The sequence below is a fragment of the Salmo trutta genome, chromosome 3, assembly GCF_901001165.1.
Source record: "Salmo trutta chromosome 3, fSalTru1.1, whole genome shotgun sequence".
Classification (NCBI taxonomy): Eukaryota; Metazoa; Chordata; class Actinopteri; order Salmoniformes; family Salmonidae; genus Salmo; species Salmo trutta.
The window spans coordinates 43,488,995-43,510,015 of record NC_042959.1 but is presented as its reverse complement, the minus strand read 5'-3'; the positions used below and the strand labels follow the sequence as shown (position 1 = coordinate 43,510,015).

At 42.2% G+C, this 21,021-nt stretch overlaps 1 protein-coding gene across 1 annotated transcript; it reads right to left on the bottom strand.

Annotated features, from left to right (window-relative positions):
• Positions 1-12,086: 12,086 nt before the first annotated feature.
• LOC115175705 (POU domain, class 3, transcription factor 2-like) lies at positions 12,087-15,819 on the bottom strand. Its single transcript, XM_029735154.1, has one exon. The coding sequence runs from the start codon at positions 15,686-15,688 to the stop codon at positions 14,366-14,368; it is 1,323 nt and encodes a 440-aa protein (XP_029591014.1). The 5' UTR covers positions 15,689-15,819; the 3' UTR covers positions 12,087-14,365.
• Between the last annotated feature and the right edge of the window lie 5,202 nt (positions 15,820-21,021).

The window sequence follows — 21,021 nt, the reverse complement described above, 5'->3', positions numbered from 1 at the left end:
AATCGGAGGGCCTGTTGTCCGGACCTCTGGCAGTCTCTATGGGGGTGCCACAGGTTTCAATTCTCGGGCCGACTCTTTTCTCTGTATATATCAATGATGTCGCTCTTGCTGCGGGTGATTCTTTGATCCACCTCTACGCAGACGACACCATTCTGTATACATCTTCTTTGGACACTGTGTTAACAAACCTCCAAATGAGCTTCAACGCCATACAACACTCCTTCCGTGGACTCCAACTGCTCTTAAATGTTAGTAAAATGAAATGCATGCTCTTCAACCGATCGCTGCCTGCACCCGCCCGCCCAACTAGCATCACTACTCTGGACGGTTCTGACTTATATGAATATGTGGACAACTATAAATACCTAGGTGTCTGGCTAGACTGTAAACTCTCCTTCCAGACTCATATTAAACATCTCCAATCCAAAATTAAATCTAGAATCGGCTTCCTATTTCGCAACAAAGCCTCCTTCATTCATGCAGCCAAACATACCCTCGTAAAACTGACTATCCTACCGATCCTTGACTTTGGCGATGTCATTTGATGCGGTGAAGTTGTCCTGTCCCCTTAGCAGAAAAACACCCCCAAAGCATAATGTTTCCACCTCCATGTTTGACGGTGGAGATGGTGTTCTTGGGGTCATAGGCAGCATTCCTCCTCCTCCAAACACGGCGAGTTGAGTTGATGCCAAAGAGCTCCATTTTGGTCTCATCTGACCACAACACTTTCACCAGTTGTCCTCTGAATAATTCAGATGTTCATTGGCAAACTTCAGACGGGCATATATATGTATTCTTGAGCAGGGGGACCTTGCGGGCGCTGCAGGATTTCAGTCCTTCACGGCGTAGTGTGTTACCAATTGTTTTCTTGGTGACTATGGTCCCAGCTGCCTTGAGATCATTGACAAGATCCTCCCGTGTAGTTCTGGGCTGATTCCTCACCGTTCTCATGATCATTGCAACTCCACGAGGTGAGATCTTGCATGGAGCTCCAGGCCGAGGGATATTGACAGTTATTTTGTGTTTCTTCCATTTGCGAATAATCGCACCAAATGTTGTCACCTTCTCACCAAGCTGCTTGGCGATTGTCTTATAGCCCATTCCAGCCTTGGGTAGGTCTACAATCTTGTCCCTGACATCCTTGGAGAGCTCTTTGGTCTTGGCCATGGTGGAGAGTTTGGAATCTGATTGATTGATTGCTTCTGTGGACAGGTGTCTTTTTTACAGGTAACAAGCTGCGGTTGTTACCTGTAAAATACCTTGACTTTGTTGTCCTTAAGCTGTTGTCCTAATCTCAGCTCGTTACCTGTATAAAAGACACCTGGGAGCCAGAAATCTTTCTGATTGAGAGGGGGTCAAATACTTACTTCCCTCATTAAAATGCAAATCAATTTATAACATTTTTGACATGCGTTTTTCTGGATATTTTTGTTGTTATTCTGTCTCTCACTGTTCAAATAAACCCATTAAAATTATAGACTGATCCTTTCTTCATCAGTGGGCAAACGTACATAATCAGCAGGGGATCAAATACTTTTTCCCCCCACTGTACTACCCACCACGGCGACCTGTATGCTCTCGTTGGCTGAGACTTATATCTCCCTCACTAACTTTAAGCATCAGCTGTCAGAGCAGCTTACCGATCGCTGCAGCTGTACACAGCCCATCTGTAAATAGCCCATCCAACCAACTACCTACCTCACCCCCATATTCGTTTTTGTTTTTCTGCTCTTTTGCACACAAGTATTTCTACTTGCACATCCTCATCTGCACATCTATCAGATGTTAATTGCTAAATTGTAATTACTTCGCCACGATGGCCTATTTATTGCTTTACTTCTTACTTCATTTGTACACACTGTATACAGATTGTTCTATTGTGTTATTGACTGTACATTTGTTTATCCCATGTGTAACTCTGTTGTTTTTGTCGCACTGCTTTGCTTTATCTTGGCCAGGTCGCAGTTGTAAATGAGAACTTGTTCTCAACTGGCCTACCTAGTTAAATAAAGGTGAAATAAATAAATACAAAAATAAAATAAAAAATGATGTAGTTGATGTTATCTCATTGACCCGCCGGAGGACCTTGAAGGGCCCCACAAACCAGGGGCTCAGCTTCCAGCAGGGCAAGCAGAGCGGGAGGTTCCTGGTGGAGAGCCAAATGCGATCACCAGGATGGAACACGGGAGCCTCACTGCTGTGGCGGTCCTCTTGCTCCTTTTGGTGGGAGACGGCACATTGGAGCCTCATGTAGGCAGTGTTCAAACCTCATCTGTGCGCCGGAACCACTCGTCGACAGCAGGGGCTTCGGTCTGGCTCAGGGTCAATGGAGCCAGGGCCGATATCCCAGGATGCACTGGAACGGGGTGAAGAAGTGAGTTCTGGGCATACTCTGCCCAGGGAAGGAACCTCCCCAGCTCCTGGTTGGTCCTCTCCACCTTACCTGCCACCCTAGACCCACTTCAGTTTGCATACCGCCCCAACAGGTCCACAGACGATGCAATCGCCATCACACTACACACTGCCCTATCCCATCTGGACAAGAAGAATACCTATTTAAGCATGCTGTTCATTGTCTACAGCTCTGCATTCAACACCATTGTACCCTCCAATATCATAATTTAAGCTTGAGGCCCTGGGTCTCAACCCCACCCTGTGCAATTGGGTCCTGGACTTTCTGATGGGCCGCCCCCAGGTGGTGAATGTAGGAAACAACATCTCCACTTCACTGATCCTCAACACTGGGGCCCCACAAGGGTGCATGCTCAGCCCCCTCCTGTACTCCCTGTTCACCCATGACTGATTGGCCATGTACGCCTCCAACTCAATCATCAAGTTTGCAGACGACACAACAGTATTGGGCTTGATTACCAACAATGACAAGACAGCCTACAGGGAGGAGGTGAGGGCACTCGGAGTGTGGTGTTATGAAAACAGCCTCTCACTCAACGTCAACAAAATGAAGGAGATGATTGTGGATTTCAGGAAACAGCAGAGGGAGCACCCCCCTATCCACATTACTCATCTCATATGTATATACTTTATTTTATATCATCTATTGCATCTTGCCTATGCCGCTCAGCCATCGCTCATCCATATATTTAGATGTACATATTCCTATTCCACCCCTTTACATTTGTGTGTATAAGATAGTTGTTGTGGAACTGTTAGACTACTTGTTAGATATTACTGCACTGTCGGAACTAGAAGCACAAGCATTTCACTACACTCGCATTAACATCTGCTAACCATGTGTATGTGACCAATAACGATTTGATTTGATTTGGCACCTAGATGTGAGGCTGGCCATGGCCCCCAACTTCTTCATGAAGGCTCTCCATACCTGCGACGTGAATTGGTGGCCACGGTCAGAGTGCCGGAAGACCTGCTGGAACAGTGCGTGGAGAGCGGTAGGGAGACCAGAGAGAGGGATAAAATTGCAGGATTTTGAGAATTTGTCCACAACAACGATAGCAGTGGTGATTCCATCAGACGGGGGAAGATCAGTAAAGAAATCTATGGACAGATGGGACCAAGGCTGCTGAGACACGGGAAGAGGAAGGAGTTTCCCTGCTGAAGCATGTCGGGGAGATTTGGTTTGGGCACATATGGACCAGAAGTTGCCATAACGGGCGATGTACTGCGCAAAGGTGGGCCACCAGTACTTAGTGGAGATGGATTGAATGGTGCGGGTGATAACTGGGTGTCCAGTGGCAAGGGATGTGTGCGTCTAGGTCAACAGCCAATCCCTTACCTCCGTGGGGACGTAGTTGCGCTCCGGAGGGCAGGTAGCAGGCGCTGGTTCCCTTTCCAGAGCCTGCTGGATGTCCACATCTATGTCCCAAAGCACGGGGGCAACGATTCGGGAGGGCGGAATGATGGGCGCACTCAGGACAGGAACCTCTCCCGAATCGTAGAGACGGGACAGGGAATCGGCTTTGATGGCCTTTGAACATGGGCAATATGACAGGGTCGGTTCCGATGGTCGGTGAGGATAAGAAAGGGGTCTTTGGCCACCTCCAGCCAGTGTCTCCACTCTCTAATGCCAGCTTCACCGCCGGGAGCTCCCGGTTGCCGGAGTCATAGTTTCTCTTTGTCGAAGACAGTTTCTTAGAGTAGTATGCACATGGATGCATTTTCTGTGGGTTACCATGGTGTTGGGGCAGGATGGCCCCTACGCCCACTTCTGAGTCATCCACCTCCACCACGAAGGGCAGTCTAGGATCTCGGTGTTTCAGCAACGGCGTGGAGGTGAAACGCCCCTTCAGTAGGTGGAAGGCCTCATCGGCTGCAGGACTCCACACCAACTTATGGGGACCACCTTTGAGGAGAGACAATGGAGCTGAAGTTTTTATTGAAGCGACGGTAGAAGTTGGCAAACCCCAAAAACCTTTGTAGTCCGTTTATGGTGGTTGGGACTGGCCATGACCTGACTTCCTCGACTTGCCTCTCCTCCATGACCACTCCCTGTGGGCTGATCTGGTATCCCAGGAAGGAGACAGCGATCTGATGGAACTGGCACTTCTCTGCTTTGACATAAAAGCGGTTCTCCAGGAGGCATCCCAGGACTACCCGGACATGGGCGATGTGATGCTCCAAGGTGTCCGAGTAGACCTCGATATCGTTGATATACATGACCACCGGGCGCCGGAAAATGTCCCGGAACACCTCATTCACGAATGACTGGAACACCGACGGAGCATTGGCTAATCCATAAGACATCAAGTTCTTGTAATGCCCAGACATCGTGCTGAAGGCCATTTTTCATTCATCCCCCTCCCGCATGCGGATCAGATTGACCAGTTTAGTAAAGAAAACGGGCCCCGCAGAGCTGTTCGATGGCACCGATGGGAGATGGTAGCGGTACTTGGTGGTGCTGGAATTGAGGCATCTGTCATTGATGCACGGACGTAGACCTCTGTCCTTCTTGGCCATGAAGAAGAAGCCTCCCGATGCAGGGAACTTGGATGAGCGAATGAAACCCTGTTGGAGAGCCACATGGATGTACTCCTCCATGCCTTGGTTTCAGCCACCGACAGAGGGTAGACACGGCTGCGTGGAGGCGCAGAGTCTGCAAGCAGGTCAATGGCACGGGAGACAGGCGAGGGAGACAGGTGGCGCAGGTCTTGGAGAAAACCTCCTGGAGATCCTGGTAAACCTCTGGGATGTCGGGCTGGAGAGCAACCACAGGACTCTCAACTGACGTTGAACCACAGGGTAAGGGAAATCAGGTCTTCCAACATCCTCGACCAGGAGATGGTGGGGTCATGACGTTGGAGCCACGGGAGGCTGAGGGTGACATGTGTACGGGTGCATTGATGATGAGGAAGGGAAGGCTTTCTTGGTGCTGGGCACCCTGCCGGAGTTGGATTAGACACTCACCTCCCTCTCTGCCCTCCGGTGGATGGTTGAAGAACACTCTGAACAGAGCCATGAACTTCTCGTAGGAACTCAGCTTTTCCTCTCCTGTCTACCAGACTACTGTAGCCCACTCCTACGCCTGTCCGCTCAGCAGGGAAATTACCGTGACAATCTTGGACCTCTCAGTGGTGGGGGCTCCCATCTGATGGGTGAAATAGAGGGAGCACAGGAGTAGGAAGCCACGGCATTTGCATGGAGTCCCGTCTTACGAGCATCGCTGAACTGGATGGATTGCTGGGTAGGCTGGCTTGCTGGGACGACTCGTGGTAGGAGGCGAATCCTCTTGGGTGGTGTTGAGGCGGTGGAGGACGCGGAGGACCTCATCCATAGCTGCACCCAGTTGCACCAGCTGATCGTGGTGTTGGCAGAGTAGGTGTCCCTGTTCGTCGACCATCTGGGATATGTTATTTTCTTCTGCTGCTTCCATATGGTGAGGCATTATTCTGTATCGTATATGTTTGGAGTCAGGAAGCAGGTGCAGACGGTGAGTTTAATGATAAGGTAGATAAACAAAAACAGGAGCAGTGTACTGAACGTGACCACAACCAATACTGCCTGACAGCTGAGACTACTGAGGGCTAAATAAAGGGAGAGTAATCAAGGTGATGATGAGGTCCAGGTGTGCGTAACGATGGGGCGCAGGTGTGTGTAATGATGATGCCAGGACCGGTGGTTAGTAGACTGAGTGGTGGAGAGGGAGTAGGCATGACAGGATGGCAGCCATTTTATTAAACTGACCGGTTGACTGACGGGCTTCATAGACAGCCTCCATCTTTAAAATGTTCCTTAAGGTATGTAGTATTTGTGTACCAAGACTGATACTTCTATCATAAAATGTAACAATTAAAGAAGGCACCTATTGATAAAAGTCAGCTTGTCCTAGAGAGATTTACACGGTTATGAAAACATCATGCCAAGATAAGCCTACATGAAACAAAGCCCTTATTTGCATTTCTAAAATACCATATGGGAAAAATGAATGGTGTAAAAATGATTGGAAACATTTCCCTGTTTGACCGCTAGGTTTTATAGGTATTATGACTCATACTGTGGTACTCTATAGTGTGTAGGCCAGTGACACAATATCACAATTGACTCCATTTTAAATTCAGGCTGTAACACAACAAAATGTGGAAAAAGTTGAGGGGTGTGAATACTTTCTGAAGGCACTGCATGTCTATGGCCACAATGCAACAAGCTGTATATTTGGTGTGCATGCAGCCTTCCCAAATGAAGGCAACCGGTAACTGTCCAAATAAAGGAAACACTTGAGTAAATGAGGGATATAAATAATATGTCATGGTGTGGGGTGCATTTTCCTGGCATGGTTTAGGTCCACTTGTAGAATCGATGTCAAGGCTCATTGAAGCTTTTCTGGCAGCTCGTGGTCGCCAAACACCCTTTTAAGACACTATGTTGGTGTTTCCTTTATTTTGGCAGCTACCTGTATGTGCTTGTGATAAAATTTAATCCACAGTTATTTTTTAGAACCTATTGATCCTCTGTGGCTAAATTACTCTCTGGTGTATTTTGAACATTGAGAGCGGGCTCCTGTGGTTGGCAAAGATATATACAGTACCAGTCAAAAGTTTGGACACACCTACTCATTCAAGGGTTTTTCTTTATTTCACTATTTTCTACATTGTAGAATAGTGAAGACATGAAAACTATGAAATAACACTTATGGGATCATGTAGTAACCACAAAAGTGTTAAACAGATCAAAATATATTTTGAGATTCTTCAAAGTAGCCACCCTTTGCCTTGATGACAAGGTGGCGCAGCGGTCTAAGGCACTGCATCTCAGTGCGAGAGATGTCACTGCAGTCCCTGGTTTGAATCCAAGCTGCATCACATCCGGCCATGATTGGGAGTCCCATAGGATGGCGCACAATTGGCCCAGCATCCTCTGGGTTTGGCCGGGGTAGGCCGTCATTGTAAATTAGAATTAGTTCTTAACTGACTTGCCTACTTAAATAAAGGTTAAATAAAAATAATAATAAAAATGACAGCTTTGCACACTCTTGCACACAGCATGGTCACCATAGCAACACCCACCCGTAGCACGCGCTCCAGCAGGTATATTGCACTGGTCATCCCCAAAGCCAACACTTCCTTTGGCCGCCTTTCCTTCCAGTTCTCTGCTGTCAATGACTGGAACTGAAAAAATCCCTGAAGACTTATCTCCCTCTCTAACTTTAACTTTAAGAATCAGCTGTCAGCAGCTTACCGATCACTATACCTGTACACAGCCAATCTGTAAATAGCACACCCAACTACCTCATCCCCATATTGTTATTTATCTTCTTGCTCTTTTGCACCCCAGTATCTCTACTTGCACATCATCATCTGCACATCTATCACTCCAGCGTTAATGCTAAATTGTAATTTTTTCGCCTCTATGGCCTATTTATTGCCTTACCTCCCTAATCTTCTACATTTGCACACACCGTACATAGATTTATCTATTGTGTTATTGACTGTATGTTTGTTTATGTGTAACTCTGCCTTGTTGTTTTTGTCGCACTGCTTTGCTTTATCTTGGCCAGGTCGCAGTTGTAAATGAGAACTTGTTCTCAACTGGCCTACCTGGTTAAATAAAGGTGAAATAAAATTTTAAAAATAAATTTAGTTTGTCTGGTAGGCTCGCGTCACATTGAAATTCCCGACTGGGTTTCCCATTCCCTTTATATGAACTATAACTCAGTTAAATCTTTGAAATTGTTGCATGTTTCATTAATATTTTTGTTTAGTGTGTGTGTATATATATGAGAGAGAGCCTATTGCTAAATATGAAAATAAAACTGTTCAGTGTTACTTTTCAGATGCCATTCTATTTATGCTGGCAGTGGTAAGTAACCACATACAATGTAAAGTGCTTTTAACTTACAGCATAGATTCAATCAGATCAAGCACTAACCAGCGATAGCCAACACCCACATAGCTGATATTTTGGAGGTGTCTGAGATGCTACTGCGTTGGAGCTGTCAATTTATTTTGTTTAATGATTTTAAATTTGAGTGTCATTATTTATATATAGCCAATACACTTTCCGGTTCTGAACTTGTGATGCGAGTGGGACAGGTGTGGCTTCATGACAATGATCAAGAGCAACTGCTCACCAAATTGACAGCTCCTCTTGATCATTGTCATGAAGCCACACCTGTCCCACTCGCATTACAAGTTCAGAACCTGAAAGTGTATTGGCTATATATAATAATGACACTCAAATTTAAAATCATTAAACAAAATAATAATAATTTCTATCAATGTATATTACTCATCTCTCATTCCAGTGTTTGAACTTGTAAACAAGGCTGCATGGGATTTGGGGTTTCTCTTAAAATGACTCAGTGCAGCCAATGGCAATGTCTGCTTTAGGTATAACTGCCAGGAGCCTCTTGTGGATTTGACAGCTCTAATGCAGTTCCACCTCCAACACCGTCAAAACAACCTCTACGCAGATGTCAGCTAAAGCAGATCTGATTAAATAGAGCCCTAAGATTGCTTAATTTCATTATTATTATGAGGCCTATAATACATTATAAATAGGCCTAGGCTACATAATAAATGTTAAGTGGCCTACCAAACAGGATCCCACTACGAAAGACCAGCTATGTTGCCTGATGAGAAGGTGCCTTCAATTGTTGAGTTTGTTAATGTAGCAAATATTGAACATTATGAAAGCATGCCTTAAGAATGAAATGAGCAGTAGGCAAGATGTAAACCCATGTCCTTATCAATTTAAAAGGTTCTAAGAAAGAATGTGTTCCATGTGTATGCCTAGGATACACTAAACTGCCCCGCCTTTTAGGCTATTATTCCGCCAAGGACTCGCTAGATGGCACCAGAGGATTGACGCTGCGTAACTTGAGCTGTGTGCAGCGGATAAGCACCACGCAGAACCGTGCAGTGCGCGAGCCTAATGGGACATTTCAAGCAACCTAAATAAAGAGGAAGGTGTAATTAACATGTCGCAGTATTAATTGCATCTGCAAGTGAACGAATGAAGTGCACAAGACCATAGGTTAAAAAAAAAAAAAAAAATTATATATATATATATATATAGTTAGGCGTTGCTTCAGTTAACAAATCAAGGCTATGTAAGCAAATAATAATAATAATACAAAAAAGAATGACACTGCAATAATAGTACACGTTCATAAGCCAGGGAATCTGATGACTGAGCGCATTTCGTAAGGAAGGCCTTGCTTAAAAGGAAAGCTATGCTTATTCGCCTTAAATGAATCATCTTTACTGTCGAACGCCGGTATTTGCTTTAGCATTTCATTACAGTTAGTAGCCTAGGCCTACCTATCATTATCAATACTATTGAAGTTACATTAGAGTCGGTTACATTAGCACTTTCAAACCATCGATAATATACCTTCCACCCTTTCACATCAAAACGTTATTGAACTTGTGAAGCATCGAGTGTTTGTGTGGGTAGGAAGGCTGATAAGTATGATTGGTTCAGATTATCATCATATGATCGCATGTAAACAAAATTGAAAAAATAAGGGACATCTACGTGTTTTCAAAGTTTCTAAAATATGCAATATAATATGGCATTTTGCTTTGAATTATTGGATGATATTATCCCCCAAAATGTTTCATCCGGTCAAGAAGAACATGTGATGTACGTAAGCATTACGATCATACCAGATGCACCGTTATTTACTTTTTCCAAAACAAGCACATAGAGAAAGAACCATTTGTGGCGAAAGAGAAGCAGCGGCCCACTGGGCATACTGGTTGAATAAACGTTGTTTCCACATCATTTCAATGAAATTACGTTGAACCAAGGTGGAATAGACGTTGAATTGACGACTGTGCCCAGTGGGGCTGCTCTTTGATCAGCTTTCAAATATTACCTTAGCACTATAATTATTCTTCAATACTGACGATGGATCAGCTCCAATAGATATGACCACCTTTGGCTGCAAATATTGAAGTGACTTATTCTAAATGCTTAGGTCTACCCTATAATAATGCATAAAATCAATATTTGGCACATCATTCAGCACATGTTGTTCAATATCATGAAATATATTGAGGCAAATATAATTAAATTGAATGAACATCAAAGTGATTTCAATGTAATTTAAATATATAGGCCTACGTAGACTATAACGTAGCCTTTCATTTGAAGCATGCATCGTTGTATAATTCATTTGTTTTTATTAACAAACGCAAAAACATAAACTACATAGGCTAGACTATTTGTAGTCGCCTACGTTCTGAACGTATTCGCAGTCCCATTGAGACCGATGAACCTCTTGATTATGTGTTTAGCAGAGATCTTCTGTGTATAAAGTGACGCGGAACGGCAAAAAAGGCATCTAACGACGCACCTAGATGTTCTACGAGTGGTCTGAGGCCGTCAATAAATAACGAGTGTTATTTTGTGCAACTTTAGTAAATATGGTTTTGGGAAACAGTTCGGCTACTATGCATCATACGATTATTCTAAAGATGATCTTAACGCTACGAAGTCTCTGAGAAGCCATGCGCTGGCCTGGGTTGTGACCACAGAGTTGGATAGAGGACTCTCAAACCTTGATTATATTTTGTTAATTCTAGGCTACTGTCTGTACTTTTTACCTCAATATATTTCATGATATCTAACAACATGTGCGGAAGGATTTGCCAAATCTTGATTAAGCCCATTATTATAGGGTAGGCCTACGCATTTAAAATAAGCCATCTCAATATTTACAGCCATGGGTGGTTTTATCCCTATAGAAGCTGATCCATCATCAGTGTTGTGGAATAAAAGCTTGTTTTAGCATGTGCAGCGCCATTGAGGACTTTCACCATTTTGAAGTAGTCAACATGATTCCATCTGGGTCATCAGGAGGGATAAACCAATGAATTATAGTCATGCGCAAACATTGGCAGTAAATCACCAACCTTGGCTTCATACCTGTTCAAACAACACACTACAGGTGGCAGTATGCACCCTTTCCGTTTGTTTGCCAAGTCATAAAAATAGTAGAAGAAGAAAATTGACAACTTCAAAATGGAGGAGTTCTCAGTGGGCTGCCAATAGCGCTGCCCATTGAGACGCCATAATAGGACTTGTGATCGATAGAGGGCAGTTGTATTATTTTTGAACCCATGTTCGAATGGATTCATTGACCCTAACCTATACGTCCAAAGAGCTCAATGGTGTTGTGGTCCATTTGATCTGTGGAATGGACACTCGACATAGGCCTACATTTAGCCTACAAAAGACTACAGGCTGTTGAGGGTGCAGAAACGAAATAGGCCTATAGTCTATATTTTCCCTATAGCCAAGGCTCACCACCTATTTGCTCATATTAAATATTTTTGTCTAGTCAGTAAATATGAACGAATGCACAGAAATGTCATAGCTGTCGTGAAACTGTAACTTGCATTAATCAGGTCTTAGCATTTGGTTGGCATAATACAATGCGCCATGGCCATGAACTGATAAACATTAAAATCGTATTGTTCTCAATTTCAACATAACCAACTCCATGCCTCTCTTCTTGCAAACCCCAAAAGGAAACAAATTCGTCATCATGACGTTATGACTACGAAAAAACCTTTGATGAGAATACAATAAAAAAAGATGGTGGGAAATAGCCAGAAAGACCATGTTCCATGCAGCTTTAAATAAAAATACATTAGATCTCGACATTGAAAAAAGCTTTTTAATATCAACCCCATTATTTAAAAATGTGCAAGTCTTTGTTCATGTCATATCAAGTGATGAAATATTACCTAAACATATTTCTATCACCATATCTGCGTGTTTAACCCCCAGATTTATCCAGATCAATTAAAAGTGAATGTGACAAACGCGAAGAAAAAAAACGAACAAAACAAAAACAAAACATCGAATTTGTACATCCCACAGTTTGATTTTCAGAGAATTGTAAGATTGATCGATTAATTCAAGCTACAGAAGAAATATGATCAATGCCATGACCTTTTTTCTTTAAAAAAAAAAGTAAGATTAGGCAAGCTGCTTCCAAATGAGAAGAACACAAGTCCCTGGATACAATTTGCATAAAATGAAACAAAGCTACGGAGAACAAGCCATATGGTTATCAGAAAACATGTATATACACGTAGCATTGACGGTATAGGCTATGGCAATCCCGCTGAAATAAAAAATACTATCTCTCCCCCCTTATGACTAGCCTATATTCCATAAGCCTTTTCGATGGCATTTATATATCTATTGTACTTTGTGTCATCTATAAAAGTCGTTATAGAATAAATTACAATCTCAACAACAAAATAATAAAATTAAAGTATTTGATAATTATTCCCATATCGCAATGATACCAAAACAAAAGAAAGATGGCAAGGATAAAATAAAATCCTCACCTATGATAAATAATAAAATAATAATATATTATTCTTATTATTATTATCATTATTATGTGGTGCCAGGTGACTTGTTTTTGACAAAAGGCCTACGTTGTTTTTAAAAGTTGATATAAAATGTAGGCTACTTAAATATCTATTTCCTTTTGTAAAGGAATAATACATCTTTTAAATAAAATATATTTCAGCGAGCATATCGCCTTCCTTTGCCAATCTGTGGGCTGATTCATTATTTCGTTGCCAATCAATTAGAACATAATTACTTAAAGCATATATTTGATTCAAAAATATGTCAGGTGGACATTATTGAAAGCCAATGACAGGACAACATGTGAAGTCAATTCTGCCAATCCAATTAAATTCACATCAATGAAATGCCTCTGAATTTAACATAAAATGCGTCTCAAACACATTACACTGCAAACAACAAGCATAATTTCAGCTACAAATAACTTTAAATAAAAATACAAGGTAGGCTATTGAAACCTAAAATTGTGTCAAAACCATTTGGAATAAAAAAATAAACAGCTAAAACCTGTTTTTGTTTTGAAAACACCGAAAGAAAAAAAGTGCCTCAGTGAGAAGGAACTAAGCCATGACTGTTTAGTTATACAATATTTACAAAAATGCTCACAATGTTCTGTGAAACTTGGTGATATATCTTGCTCTAGAAAAGTGCCAGGTTACCATCGCCACGTAGCCCTTCCGTGACCTGACTGCTAGCCGCTGGCCGCGTGGCGTGGAGCGGAGCTCAGTGTTGGCAGCCTTTTGTGTTTAGAACCGCACGTGCTGATATCATTAAGAGAACGAGGAGGATGATGTGTTCGTGTGTGCGTTCAAACGGAATATCAAAACCATACGATTTATGTGGTATCAATTATTCAAGGAGGTCCTTCGAACTGCTCTTGCCAATAATAATAATAATAATAGGGATATAACAAGTAACAGGCAAAATAATAAAGCTTTCGCCCATAATAATTTGCCTAAACGCCTCAAAGCAATGTTGAATGTCAAAACTAACTGGAAAAATATGACTGACAGATTATCAACCCTCACACATTGCTCAGCCGATGCTCAACCCCAGCTGCATGTCTGGGACAGAGAAATGGCGTTTAGGCTATATTTGACGAATGCAGCTCTCATTACTTTTCTTGTCGGACCCACATGTCCAGAACAAAACAAGGATGATTACGCAGCGCCATGTGTTGAATACACTAGAAAAGTCGAGAACGTAAACCATTTTAGCTAAGAATCTCGAGGCTAGTTTTAAACGATAATTCCCTTTACGCCAAATATTTTTCACAATAGGGCTACACCTTGAAACTGCGTCGAGTCACATTGCAAGGCATATCCCCGAACATGTGTTCTCTTAGCTCTTGAAGAAAACAATTTCCACTCCATTGCTAATGATATTTGGGTTTTGAATGGTATTCAACGCAGATATTGTGTAAGTAGCCTGCTCATGCCATAGGCTAGGCTATTATTATACAGAAAACACCCACTATCGCTCATAGTCCAGTGAAATATATATCATTTTCAGGATAAATCAAATCAGGAAAAGTCTAATAGTGGTCCGTTATTGTTCATTGAACCGGTGTTTGGACTCCATGATGTGGCGGTGTGTCCCCATACACATCCTCGGTTCCAGGAAGCGGTCCACCGGGAGGAGTCATCCGTTTCTCTTTCTGTCTCCTGTTACAAAACCAAACCCTCACCACCTCTTTCTCCAGCTGTAGACCGTCCGCCAGGGAAGTAATTTCCGCCGCTGCGGGTTTAGGACACTTCAAGAAATGGGTCTCCAAAGCCCCTTTTACGCTTACCTCGATAGAGGTCCGTTTTTTCCTTTTCCTCCCTTGTGCAGCGATTTTGTCCAAGCTGGTTGGACTGCCCGAGGTGGAATCCGCTTCTTCCAACCACTTGTTCAACAAAGGCTTGAGCTTACACATGTTTTTGAAGCTGAGCTGCAGGGCCTCGAACCTGCAAATAGTGGTTTGGGAAAACACATTTCCATACAGCGTTCCCAAGGCGAGTCCGACGTCAGCCTGAGTGAAGCCCAGCTTGATCCTCCGCTGCTTAAACTGCTTGGCGAACTGCTCCAAGTCGTCCGAGGTCGGTGTATCCTCGTCCGAATGGTCGTGGTGACTCTGTTGCTGGTGCTGGGACGCCTGGTGGCCGTGATCGCTGAGATGCGGACTGTGGTGGTCTTCGTGTGCGTCTCTTAGGTTGTGGTGGTGCATCCCCTGTCCGCTGCCTGGAATCAGGCCGTTGACGCCGAATCCGGGCTGTGAATAAATAAGGCTCTGGCCATTGGATGCTGCCATGCTGGGTATGTGGGCTGCGGTAGTTCTCCACGCTCGGGCGTCGTGGTGGTTCCCATGCGACTGGTGCACCAGGTGGGGCGGTCGCGGCTGGTGCTGGTGCTGCAGGTTGTTGGAGCTGTGCATCTCGTCTCTGGTGCCCTGCACCGCGGGTTTGATGTCCTGGTCGCCGAGAGGACTGGTTGACCACGGAGCTCCCTCTCCGTGCGACAGTGCCGTTATCCACTGGTGCGCGTGGCTGAGCGGGTGACTGTTGCTCTGCAATGAGTAGTCACTCTGCAACAGGGTCTGCGCGTCCCTGTACGCCGATGCTTGCTGCATGCTCCCGGGCTCCGAGTGCACAATGGATGCGCTGGAGGTAAGGATATTGTAATGATTAGACGCTGTGGTCGCCATGACTCTCGGAGCCGGACTGATCGCTCTTATTAAAGGAACCTTGCATTTGACAGTTACTGTTTTGCCACAGGCGTCTCCTAGGCACTCTGCCAAGTGGACGCAGCGGCGCGCACCTGCACCCCGCCTCGTCCAGCTGTTCATTGGACAGAAATGGCTGATGGACGTGGTTGTTACTGGCAACAGCCCTCTCATTGGACGTTGCAGAGTCTCAACAAACACTACCTCTTTCTAGAGAACTGCGAGTTATGCTGCGGCACCTCTGAAACGTGAGAGACCGAGTGCGGCATGGAAAACGGAAAGGGGATATGCACTGGCCGAGATTTTCAATGGAACTGTAAGGCATTTACTCATATTAATACGATAATGTTTTAAACCAATATATGAATATCGTGATTGCAGATCATTCGAGTGATGCATGCTTCAAATGCTTTTGTGAAATTTATATTCGAATACGGTTATAAATCTTCGTCTATTTATTTTGAGTAAATTATGTTTGTATTTTATTGTATTTTATTGTACTTTTACTTTTTCAGACATTAAATGTTATTAATACTTACAATAATTGTGTGGGCATTCTCATATTTTGGGCGTTCAGTGTTTTGGGCGAAAACTTTTTTTCTTCAAGGATAAAGTTTTGTTTGAGGTAGTAGGCCTATAGCTGCAGTTACATTTGTTATGTATGTATTATGTTATTAGGTTTATACTATGAGATTTGAAATGGATCCCTTGATATTGAATAGCCTAATGAGAGTAACTGAGACTTATCAGTACTAGTTGCATTGTTGTACTTATTGTAGTGCTTAATTGTTTTTTATGGCCAAAACTGCATGGAATTGAAAGCATGTTTTACTGTGAACCTGTATATGTATAGATACATGCTTTGTACCACTGACAGTACTTTGCGTGTGCATGTGTTACGTGATCTGTTTGTATACAATGTCGGTGATATAATGCCATTTCCCTCTGCATTACATATGCTCTACAATACTGGAATGTATTGTATGACAATACAAATATAAGGCTAAGTACAATAAACATTTAACAGAATCAAACTAGCCTTGGCGCCATGAACATATGAAGGTGTAAACCTTCAAATAATAACTTTCAGTAATAGGCTACTTATGACTCAAATTGTTTACATCAGAATCTAGACATAGCAGTCTTGTATTAAAAAACACAGTTTGTGATCATATAGTGTTTAACAGTTGGAGTATGCATTTAAAACAGGAATGCATAATGTCCAACTATGGGAACGCGATTCATTGGCTATGATGTCATTGTTGTTTTGGACTCCTTTTGTGTGTGTGTGCGTGCGCGTGCGCGTGCGTGTGCGTGTGTGAAACGCTTCCATCTCAGACCTATGAAAATCAGGTCTGAAATGGTATGAGTTTTCAGATTTTTGTTTGGGAACTATTTTATTTGGTTAAGGTTTAGTAGAACAATTTGTTAATGTAATTTGTAAATACCAAATTGAACATGTTTGGATTATGGAGAACTACACTAATATATAACGTCAACGATAAAACAAAAGTTGGACCACCACAACAATGTCAAACAATGACCGTAAGAGATGAATACAGTTGTACGTCACAAGGCAGATGCATAAAAGGCCTATGGAACAGAAACAGCAACAGAAACATTTTTTGCGACAACATTTAAAATATTTGAATGAGCATTGCATCTGCTTAGGTGATTTTAGCTGTAGGCCTAACTAACTAACTCTAGCCAAAGTTTGCATACCATGATTAAATTGCGCATACTCAAGACACGTTCCACAGTGGCTAAGAAGTTAACGTCATGCGTAATGCATTGTAAGGACAGTGTTGAATTTGGTTATATAGGCAAGACTAGTGTTGTGTTGCCTAAGTATACTTTCAAATCGAAACCATTAAAAGTATGATCATTGGAAATGTAGCTTTCAATATTCTACTTAATTGATTCAAATATAAGGAAAATAAGTAATGAATACATTGTATAATAAATAGTACAATGAAATCAATATTTTGTCTGAAGTAAGCCTATACACAGTGTCTATACAGAGTTGGGGAGTATCTGATTTACATGTAGCCTAATCATGTAATCTGATTACAAAAAACTAACTGTAATCACTTATGATACCAGCAAGAATATTGTAATCACATTACAAATACTTAAAAAAACGCAATTATTACCTATTGTGTTACTTTTAAATGTCGAAGGGATGTTTGCGAAAAAATACATTATGACATCTTTCTGTTTTCCCACTGACATTCCATTTATCTTAGAAAAAAGGCGCAAGTTTAAGTTTGTTCCACCTGAGCGAGTCTGAAACCAAGTCGAAGACCACTATGATGACACACCAAATGCTTTTGAAGGGTCCTTTTTGTCTTCTTCTTATGCCTCTTAAAGGGAAAGTAACTGAAAGTAATCAGATTGTTACTGAGTTTGGGTAATCCAAAACTTATGTTACTGATTACAATTTTGGACAGGTATCTAGTAACTGTAACGGATTACATTTAGAAAGTAACCTACCCAACCCTGTGTCTATAGGCCTAGTCATAGCCTACATTTATGATTTGAGATTGTAGGCCTATAGGCGTAGCAGGCCTAATAGTCTACAACAGGGCTCTCCAAACCTGTTCCTGGAGAGCTACCGTCCTATAGGTTTTCAATCCAACTCCAGTTATAAATAACCTGATTCAGTTTATCAACCAGCTAATTACTAGAATCGGGTGCGCTCGGTTAGGGTTGGAGCGAAAACCTACAGAACGGTAGCGCTCCATCTACAATAATAAAACAATAAGTACTTTTTTTCTCACTTAGGCCAATATAAGGCTAAAATGTTTCTTGGAGTAGGAGTCGACTGGCTGATGTTTAGTCGGTGAAGCATCAAGGACAGAAGTACATACAAGCGGCTTAGTGAGATCATGCCTCGGTCCGTGGCGTGATGCGCAGGTGTCAAACCCGCCACAGCTGCCGTCCTCTCTCTCCTCCTCTCTATGCCGCTCAGGGATAGGCTAGGACATTGTCCAAAGAGAGACATTCTTGTCGCGCCACTGCTGGTTGCCATAGAGAAGAGTAAATGAAACAACAGAGCTCACGTCACAGCTACTTTCGCCCCCTCTTCTTGAATATCTAAAGGCCTATTTAAAGGGGCCCTCTGGCGGGACAAAGGCTGGAGGGAGAAAAGGAGGGAGTGGGTGTTATTGGGAACGTTGAAGGAGAAGGGATGAGAGGGGAGGGAGTGAGATGGAGAGAGGAGTGAGAGAGTTTCTGTGTGTGCCTGAGAGAGTAGTTATGATAGGCCTATAAACGACATAAGGGGTTAAAACTGGCCCCACTTCTCCATTCTCAAACTTTTGTGCATTATTCAAGCACATTTCCAGTCACAAATATTAGTCCAAACTATTCGCTTGAATCCTCTTTAATAGGTTAGACTACTATCAGTCTAGGGTGCAGGCCAAATACAATAGCCCTCTGAAATATCCCCAATAAATATATTAATATTTTGGAGCATGGAATTGACCACCAGAACAAATAGGCCTACAACGTGTTCAACCGTAAGTATGGAAAAACAGTATGAATATTTTTTTGGGGGAAACTGAAATAGAATAATATCGAATATGAATTAAATTCAATCGAATATTAAAGAAGGTAACGATCAAAATGTAGCCAATAAAGCTCAACAAACCTTCAATTTACATAATAAAGGCATATAGGCCTATTAAAATAGGGACCATTATTGGATAATCAGAACAATCTTTCATTTAGCGTGGGACAGTTTATTGGTAACCAATTGTCTGATTAGTTCAATACACAAAAATAGGTTCTGTATACAACCAAAAAGGGAAATGTATATTACTTGCTTCATATATGGCACAGCTAAAGGTTCTATATAGAACCCCTTTCTAGGGTTCTTCTTCACTGAACCAAACTTGGTTCCATATAGAATCCTTGGACTCCATATAGGGTTCTATATGGAACCAATTTCGGTTCTATATAGAACCTTAAGGGATGCCATATATGAAGCAAGCATAGAACCCTTTTCGGTTTTATCCAGAACCTATTTTTGTAAGAGTGTAGATTAACAATCTTGGTTGACTGAATGGCATTATGGACAGATTTGTGCATCCATCCATTATACCAATAGGTTGACCTGAGTATTCTCTTGACATGTCACAGAAAATAATCCTTACTAATATATTAATATGAACATAATCAAATACACTGTGCATATCACACAGTGCAAATATGAAAGTCCAAGTACAAAAGTTTCAAGGCATGGTTCACCAATTCATTTTTTTAATATCATCATTGTGGCGTAACACTGAAATCACCCAAATCAAAAGAACATTTGTGGTAATTAGGGCTGTAATTCAAGGAATTACCACATCGCCACACAGGCTTAAATAGTCGTGTTGGGAGAAATGCAAAGCACATTATTTTAATGGTGTAATATGCAAACTATGGGTCGTTCAATTACATGGCTTAACAACGCATAAATGATGCGAGTCTTGTTATTTAGACTGCGGGGTCCGTGGTAATTCATTCGGAGGGGGCAGTGTGCTTTCCCATACAGTAGAATCTATTCCTGTGCTCTAAGAGCTACTGCCAAACATTTAAGGGAATAAAAATTAACGATGGAGAATCTGAGCGTTAAATTAACAGTAATTATATGACCCACATGCTGTAAAGTTTCAATTTTTAACGGTCTAATTAGATAACTGTCTCCCCATACATCAACTCGTATCCCTCTGCGAATTTTTCACAAGAACTCGTTTGTGTTCAAATGCTGTGAGGAAAATAATTACATTTCATAAATGGTTCATGTAATGAAAAATCTAATGATGAGTTCGTTAAAAATATGTTTTAAAATCTTCAATTGTTCCACACACACTACATCGATTCACGTTTTAGAGAGTAGGCTTATTAATGTACACAACCGCTCTTTTAACCAAGAAGACCCATAACCTCACTTGATCTAGCCTACTATCTTACTATTTCAGCAAGCAATCTTACAAATGGTCATCTGGAAAATAAACGTATTGGTAGTTATTCTTTTTTTGTCACTGTACAGTCTAAAAATTAGGGGTTCAACAAGGGTTCTTCTAAGATCCTCAAAGTTCTTTGAAGAACTTTAGGGTTCTTGGCACTGAAAATTGCCCTCAAAAGGTCCTTCCAACAACCCCATAGGAGGTGAGGTTCATCGAGGAACCTCCTTAGTTGGTGGGGGTTCTTGCAAGAACCTAACTGCCCAACTGAAACATTTGGATTTGAAAGGACAGCAGGTGCCGGCACTTAACTGAAAAATGTAAAGATCTCCTCAATTTAAGGTAAGGTTTGTCCCTTGTATGATATACATTGATATTGTTTTATGATGAGATCGTCTAGCTTTTCATATTTGTTCAAATCTTTCTAAAATGGAAAATGGACACAATTCAATGGATATCAATCAACAAAGAGGTAAGACTATGTAGGCTATAAGAATATGTTGAAGGCTAGCTGTATTTGGTGCAGATGACTGAACTGCTCACTTTGGTGTCTGT